The sequence below is a fragment of the Pongo abelii genome, chromosome 2, assembly GCF_028885655.2.
Source record: "Pongo abelii isolate AG06213 chromosome 2, NHGRI_mPonAbe1-v2.0_pri, whole genome shotgun sequence".
NCBI classification, from domain to species: Eukaryota; Metazoa; Chordata; class Mammalia; order Primates; family Hominidae; genus Pongo; species Pongo abelii.
In genome coordinates this window covers 143,826,395-143,834,734 of record NC_085928.1, presented here as the reverse complement: position 1 = coordinate 143,834,734, position 8,340 = coordinate 143,826,395, and the positions used below count along the sequence as shown (strand labels likewise).

The 8,340-nt window shown below is 47.2% G+C and overlaps 1 protein-coding gene across 1 annotated transcript; it reads left to right on the top strand.

Moving 5' to 3' along the window:
- Positions 1-883: 883 nt before the first annotated feature.
- LOC112132641 (putative ribosomal protein eL39-like 5) lies at positions 884-5,678 on the top strand. The gene has a single exon (XM_054552659.2). The coding sequence runs from the start codon at positions 927-929 to the stop codon at positions 1,080-1,082; it is 156 nt and encodes a 51-aa protein (XP_054408634.2). The 5' UTR covers positions 884-926; the 3' UTR covers positions 1,083-5,678.
- The last annotated feature ends 2,662 nt before the right edge of the window (positions 5,679-8,340 follow it).

The following is an 8,340-nucleotide window of genomic DNA, read 5'->3' as shown; positions in this document are numbered from 1 at the left end:
CCCTGAGGTACAAGATTCATTAGCTTCACAGTAAATCTGTCCGTCTGGGCATTGGGCATTGTGTTTCCCTGATGGGAATGGAGCTCTGGGAAGTGCCCAGGACTTGGGTTCATCCTTGTCTCTCCCAGGTGAGGCTTGGATCTGGAAGTCAATGAAGTTGCAGTTTTTCTTCTGCAGGTGAAGTGGCTAGTTCTGGATATCCACTAAAAACAGCCCCCTCTGTAAGGCAGAGGTACCCACAAAGGGAGCCTGGGGTCCAGACGCAGGATGGGGGTATCACCACAGAGCCTGGGCGAAAGGGCTGACCAGTTTGCTGAGGACCAAACTGTAAATGACTCTCATGTGCACCCTGCTCTCGCCCACCAGCCAAACCTCCAGCCCCCAGCAGGCGTGGGAGTGGGGCACATCTGACAGTTGGCTCTCGGGGTGCCCTGGAGAGCCATGCCACTTGCGCTTCATTGCATCAGGGACACATTCTACTCTACTCTGTGGGCCCGTCAGCTTTTGATTCTGAGCCAACCTGGTGTCATGATCTGTCCTGAGATAAATGCCTCTTGCAAGTCCAAAGGCTCCTACCTGGGGGCACATTCCAGGTGTGTTGGGCAATAATTTGGTTATTTCCCTGCACAGGTTTGCCTCTTCTTGCATCAAGTTGGCCTTCTTTTGAAGCTTCAGGAGCCTTGAAAAGAGCCCTGCCCAGTCTCCCTTCTGAAGCCTTTCTTGCTCAACACAGTGTACTATGGAAATCTTCACAGCATATTGCATTATGGCAAAAGTACCAAAATCTCAACCATAGAGTGACTACAAAAACCACAGCTAGGTTTGCCTTGAAAATTACAATATCTTTTTTAACTTAAAAAGAAAAACAGGCCCCTCTCTCTTCCTTTCTCCACCACTGTAGTGTGTGTTTGGCTCCGCCTCTTGCCATGTCTTCTCACAAGACTTTCAAGATTAAGCAATACCTGGCCAAGAAACAAAAGCAAAATCGTCCCATTCCCCAGTGGATTCGGATGAAAACTGGTAATAAAATCAGGTACAACTCCAAAAGGAGACATTGGAGAAGAACCAAGCTGGGTCTGTAAGGAATTGAACAAGAGATGGCACATGTATTTATGCTGTCTAAAGGTCACAATCATGTTACCATATCAAGCTGAAAATGTCACCACTATCTGGACAGTTGGACATGTTTTTTTGGGAATATACTTTTTCTCTCTGAATCTGTTAGGAACATTCTGGTTGGCGGGGTTCCGTAATAAATATGTGAGACCTTTCATTTCAAAAAAAAAAGAAAAATAGTCCTCCTTCCCAGGGGCTCCGGATTTCATCAGCCTTATGTGCGTGCCCAGCCATACAAACCGCGCAGGGATGGCTCCAAGTGCACTGTGGCCTCTTTGAACTGCAGGCCTTTGCACATCCCAATCCTTTTCCTCGCAATGCTTTTCTCATCTCTTTTCTCCTCCAGCTTGAACATCACTTCCTCCTGGCAGCCTCCCCTCTCCAGCTTCCTTTCTGCTCCCACAGGACCATGATGGGGAGGACAGCTGGGATGTGCAGCATGAAGGAACTCTTGCTAGCAGACATTAGTCTGTAGCTCTTCTTGGGTCAGAAGGAGCCACAGGTAAAAAGACATAACCGAGCTTTTTAATTATACAGGCGTTTACTCTTGTCCTTGCGCTGGTGTCACAGGTGGCCCTGCTTGATCAGTAGCCCTGTAGGATGTTCTGACCAAAGGTCCCAAGCCCTTCCTCCTTGGCCAGGTGCCCGTCCCCCATTGCCATTCACTGAAAGTGGGAGAGGTGGGAGAGGATAAAAGGGACTCTGGGGGTGGAGTCTTCAGGTCAGAGAAGGAGAAGCTGAGCCCAAGGGCTTGGGGAGCAGAGTGAATGAGCAGGTGGAGGTGGAGGTAGGTGTGTGAGCCCAGAACTGGCCCTGCCAGATGGCTGGTCCCTGAGTCAGGCCCAGGCGCTGACTGCCACGTGGGCAGTAGCCAGCCCCAGCCATGGGAACAGCAGGCGGAATCAGAGCTCTCTCCGCCCCTAGGAGAGCCGCACCTGCCTGGAGCTTCTCCTGCCTGGCCCTGACAGCCCTGGGCTCCCTCTGGGAGAGGATAGGGGCAGGGGCAGCAGCAAGGGTAGGGTGGGGTGGAACACTTGTTATCAGGGCAGCAGTTCCCAGCCATGCCTTGTAGTGTTTGGGTCCCAAGAACAACCCACAGGGGTTGTTGATCAAGGCCACAAAGATCTGAGCCAGGCAAGGTCCAGAGAAAGGCTTCCCCAGAGCCTCCATGCCATCCCTAGGTGCCAACCTCCCACCCCTTCCTCCCTGGAAGCCAGAGCACCACAATAAAGGGAGGGGGAGAGGTTGGTGATGCCTTCTGGGGAATGGAAGCATTTGTCTCCCAGTCCCTGCCCCTTCTGTTCCCAAGTTTATGGGAAAGGAGGACCTCTCCTGTGCCACAAGAAAGACTCTGGCCCTCACACCTGTCAGTGTACTTCTACTTGGGGCAGCATTTTCAAAGGCCTGTGCTCAAGGCCTGTGCCTCTTTCCTGCAGCCCCCAAGCTGGACTATCAAGGCCTGGTCCTGGGAACAGTGTGGTCAGTTCAGGGGCCTGTGGTTGAACTTTTGCAGCCATCCCACCCCTTGTCCAGTGAAAGATATTCACCTCTCAGACCTCCCCTTGCACATGTACTCACTCAACTAATAGCCATTGAGGACCCAGCATGTACCACACCCATTCTAGATACTGGCGGGAATCAGTGGGGAATAAAGCAGACAAAATCCCTGCCCCATGGAACTTCATTCTAGCATGAGTGGGGTGGGGGAAGACAAACAGGAAACTAAACTTGATAGAGTATGGGAGAACAATAATTCTTAAACTCTCTGTGGTGAAAAATCAGTTGATTTTTTTTCAATCTGCATTTGGATTTCTGAGCAATATCAAATTTAGAGATCCCATAGCTGGAGATGCTATAGCATAGAAGCTTCCAAATGCATCCCCTCAATTTCTGTATGTGTGTCCTCTTGCAGTGCTGGTCCACACTGTGTGCCAAGGTGACAAGAGCTTTGGGGGAAAACAGGGAAGGACAAGAGGGATGAGGAGTTTGAAGCAAGATGGTAGGGCTGCGGAAGAGTTGCAGTTTTAAAGAGGAGTTATTAAGAAGGTGACATTTGAGCAAAGATTTGAAGGAGGTAAGGGAGTGAGCCATGTGTGTAACTGAGAAAGGCGCATTCCAGATAGAAGCTTTAATAAAAGGAAAGAGAATTTATCAACTTGGACTTCGACTGGTTGAAGCCCCTCTGAGGGGCGAGGGGCAGGGGCAGGAAGCAAGGGAGCATTGTAGGAGGGACACCTGTGAAGGAAAGGCCCCCAAAATCACCCCAGGCCCACCAGCATCCTGAGTGGGGCCACAGTTACATTCTACCTGGTCTCCTCTCTCCTTTCAGAACCTTCTTTCTTTACAGGCCAGCTCTCAACACCTGATATGAGGGTCACTCACAACACAGGCCATTCTTTTAATAAAATGACATTGTTTTCTGTGCTCAGTGCATCTACCTCCAGCTTTGAACACAAGAGGTGCTTTAACCCAGGAGGTGGTCTGAGCCCTGCTTCTGCATCTACAGGCATAGGGCCATGACTGTGAGGAAGTTTCCATCCATCTGACTGGCTTCTGCATCTGAGCCCAGGTTATATGGCACAGGAGACATGTGGCAAGATGAAGATTCCTTCCTCCATTGAATGCACTTCCACACCTGCTCATGCACACCACATGCATACATACACTTTCACACCAAACACACAGGCGTGAAATACACTCATGGGCTTGTCCACATGCACACCTGCCACAAACACCCATCATAAGCCTCCAGGTAAACAATATGGGCATGCGCAGTTATACACACACTTGCACACACGTACACATTTTTGGAGGCTTGAATGCACACCCACGCCCAACACACACCCCCTCAGGCAGGCACACATGGGTCCCCTAAACATGGACTCAGTCTTCCTACAGGAGAATTTCTATTCTGAGCAAACACCCAGCATCTGCAGTCAATGGCAAACAGATGAATGGGACAAAATTCACTCATTTGTCCTGGTGGCCCTACCAATACAGCCCTGAAGAAGCAGGCAGCAGGCTTGTCCCTTCACCACCAGGCCTTCAGAAGGGCAAGACCAGGGTGGGGATCAGGTTTGGGCAGGAGAACACTCAGAGCTTCTGGGTACTGACTCAAGGCCAGGAGCCGACAGCCTTGTGCATTCCTGACAAGTAGGTCACCATGACAGGGAGCACTGGCTCACATGCTGGGACCTAAGGTTGACTGGAAAAGACTTGGGGAAAATCCAGCTGTTGTGGATTTTCCCCAAGTGTTAGTAGTGACAGTCAGTGTTAGTAGACAGTCAGTGTTAGTAAGACAGCCAGTGTTAGTAGGTGCTGCCTTCCCATGCCAGTGAGTTAGGTTGGGTCTATGCAGCACCGGAGCTATGGAGTGTGTGTCAGTGGCAAGGGCTCCTGCTCAGCACAGCAAAGACTAGGAGAAGAAGAGGGCAGTGGCTTAGGAGGGACTGTAGCGCTGGGAAGGATGGGTGAGGCAGGGGACACATTATGAATAGTGTTATTTTTTAGCACACCAGTGTGTTAGGCACTGTGCTGGGTGTTTTTCATGTATTATCTTGCAAGATACAGCCCTGCAAGTTAGATTTTATTGCCTCCATTTTACAGATAAGGAGACTGAGGCTCAGAGGGCTTAAGTAAATTTCTCTAGGTCTTCAGCTAGTAGGGGCAGAGCTCGGATATGAGTCAAGGCTTGTCTGACTCCAGATCTCAGACTTTCTCAACATCTTCATGTTGAAGCTAAAACTTGCATTTTAAACTATCAAAAGCAAGAGGGACCTAAGGAGACATGGCAACTAAAGGTACTGTGGTATCCTGGATGGGATCCTGGGACAGAAAAAAAACGTGAACTTTAGTTAATGACAATTAACTGTGATACATATACAATTAATTGTGATACATGTACTTTACTAATGCAAAAGTGTTAGTAATAGAGGAAACTGGGTGCAGGGTATACAGGAACTATTTATACTATCTTAATGATTCTTCAAATCTAAAACTGTCCTAAAATGAAAGACTTATTTTTTAAACTTCGCATTTTTGCCAGCAGCAGGAAGCAGTAGATAACCAACATTCCAAGGTGCAGCCTGTGTATAAGGCCTGAAGAGGCCAGGGTCCCTGGAAAGTTTCTCAAAATAAGAGGCCGTTCTGGACTTTGTACCACTGAGTTCCCATCACCTACATAACGTGAAATAGAGACATTAATTGCAGGGCTGTGATCACAGCCAACGCCACCTTCCTAAATGGGGCAAAAGGGCACTGAAGTCAGGCAGAGCAGCTGCAAACTGGCATGAATTCCCAAGGCTGTGGCAGAGAATTCTTGCTGGGTGTGCCTGTACCTCCCTGACAATGTGGCCTGGCCAAGCTGATGTCCCTCTATTTTCTCAACTGTTGCCACTAGAATGTAGTAGGAACAATGTATAAGTCGTACACTTCTTTTATTAAATTTATTCTTAGATATCTTATTCTTAGTAATACTACTATAAATGTAGCTGCTTTCTTGATTTCATTTTCTGATATTTTATTTCTAGTACATGAAAATAAAATTCATTTTTGTATATTGATCTTATGTTTTGTCACCTTGCTGAACTTGCTTATTAGTCCTAACAGTTTTTTAGTGGATTCCTTAGGATTTTCTATATACTGCAAGATTATGGCATCTACAAATAGAGATAGTTTAAGTTCTTTCTTTCCAATCTTGATGCCTTTTATTTCATTTTCTTGCCTAAGTACTCTAGCCACAAGCTTCAGTACAATGTTGAATAGAATTGGTGGGAACAAATATCCTTGCCTTGTTCCTGATCTTAGGGGGAAAGCATTCAATTTTTCACCATTAAATATGATGTTAAGCTGTGATGTTTTTAAAACAAAAAGAAAATAGTTGCCCTTTATCAGACTGAGGAAATTCCTTTCTGTTCCTGGTTTGTTGAATGTTTCCATCCTGAAAGAGTGTTAAATGTTTTCAAATGCTTTTTTGGCATCTATTGAAATGATCATGTGGTTTAGTCATTAATTCTATTAATATGGTATATTACATTGATATCCAGATGTTAAGCCAACCTTGCATTCCTGGGATAAATCTCATTGAGTCATACAGTATACTCCTTCATATATGTTACTAACTTCATTTTGCTAGTATTTCACTGAGTATTTTTCCCACAAGAATGTGATCCAGGAAGGAAGGGCTGCATATGCCCCACTCACCACATTGTCCCTATTCCCTCTAGCAATGCCAGGCACAGAGAGTGCTCAGTGAACCTCAGCAAATGAATGAAAAAGTCAATCTATAAAACACAGGATCTCATGGGCCTCCAAAGAGTTCACACTAGGAATAGTGACCATCATATTATCACAAATGTCTAAGTATGCATAATCCACATAAACTGTAGAGTCAAGGGAGGTTATAAAAAACCCAAACTTAGAATGAAGCCCTTGCTGATTGAGGGGGCATTGGGTGGCTTGCTCCACTACAGCCAAGGGTGTCTCACTTTAGGTTCCAGACCAAGAGGCAGAAGCTTATGGGGACTTGGGGCCCTCTCTCCACATACAGGTCCCCCCAGCCTAAGGAAACATGCCAGGGTCTCCGGTGGTGACATATGATCTAGGACTGCCATGAGCAAACATAAGACAGATGGGTGGCTATGTTGTGGAAAGCAGGGTCTTATCTGCTGTGGTCTGGGTAGGGATCTGTGGACCCTGTGGCAGTCAAGCTTGTCCTTGTTGACAGGTATGCTCTTAATGCAACTTCTAAGCAGGTTTCTTAAGCTCATCCTGAGACCACAGCTATTAATCTAAACTCTAGGGGCTGACATGAGGATTAAATGAGATAATGAATGACGACCCCTTAGCATGATGCCTGGCATAGACTAAGTGTTCAGTAAATGGGGACATTATTGTTTTATGCTAACTTTTGTTATTGTTTTATGCTTTTATTATTTTTACAATTATTTTAGAAGGATGTCCACTGACAGCCAGACTCTGTTGTAGCTTCTTTTTATTCATAACTTCAAAAATCTGGCAGTCTCTTCCAGTAGGCACCACTTGAGTCAATCCAAGACCCAAAGAGCACAAGGTGCTCCCCAGGAGCAGCTGGCTGGGCACCACCCTCACCTGCTACCTGGACACAGATGAGGGGTGCTTCAAGACAAACAGGAAAGAAAGCTTTTCTTTCTCCCTGAATAAAAGCCCTGGGGGCAAAGGAAGTTGCCCTCCCTCTCACCCTCTGTCCCCCTACCACATTTCAGGCTGGCTGTTTATGCCCACAATAAGGACAGTCCAGTCACAACACAAAGGCCATGGCACAAGAGGGCACCATAGGAAGAAAGCTGGGCACAGCCAGAGAGCTGGGTGCCCTGCCTGCCAGCTCTAAGAGGATCCCTGGTTCTTCTCTCCTGTGTGGGGGGAACTCCTCTCTGGATTCTGGCACCAGACTTCTAGCTCTTCATCTCCTCCGTACCTGCCTTATCAGAGCAAGGCAGAATACAGAAAGAATGTATTTGCTGGTCTTTTAGCAACCAGTGTGCTTGCTGAGCCAGCCTCAGGCCCTTCACTTCCAGGAGGCAGAGCAGCAGAGCCAGCCAGGCCAGGGCTTTGGCTTGAAATGCCCCCATGACCAACCAGCTGTGCTCTCAGCCCAGGTGAGCTTCTGTGGGACCACAGCCCAGATCACCTCATAGACTCCTTACTAGTGATATGGATTCCATTGCAGCCATAGGTGGAGTTGACTAAGACATTGAAGGAAATTGAAAAGAACAGTTAGAAAAGTAGAAGGAGAACTGGGGCACCAACAGGATGTGAAGACCTGTAGGGGAGGAAGAGGGAAAGAGGATGGGGCCTGAAGAGGCCACAGGGTCTGGCAGTTGTGAGGCCACAAGTGGCTGTCTGGTGCAGACTTTCATAGCTAGAGAAGGTGTTCAGGTTGTCTGTCCAAGGATGTTCATTCAGAATTGTTTATAACAGGGAACCATCGAAAATAACTTCAAGGTCCAGCCCCAGGAGACAAATAAATAAATTGTGGTTCAGCCATGCACAGGTAAAAAAAAATTAGCTCACAGGTTTTGTTTGGCTATGAAGGAGAAGGGGATTGTTTGCGAACATTAAAAAGACTGAGAAGTTTTATGGGAAAAAAATCCAGATGTCCAGCGTCTCTTGAACATCAAAAACTCTGGCAACACTAGACCCTCATTTCCACTTGACGTGACTCTGGCTGGAGCAAGAAGCAGCTGT

What these genes read in the sequence shown, in the direction of transcription:
- LOC112132641 (XM_054552659.2), top strand. Translation starts at nt 927, where the DNA reads ATGTCTTCTCACAAGACTTTCAAGATTAAGCAATACCTGGCCAAGAAA.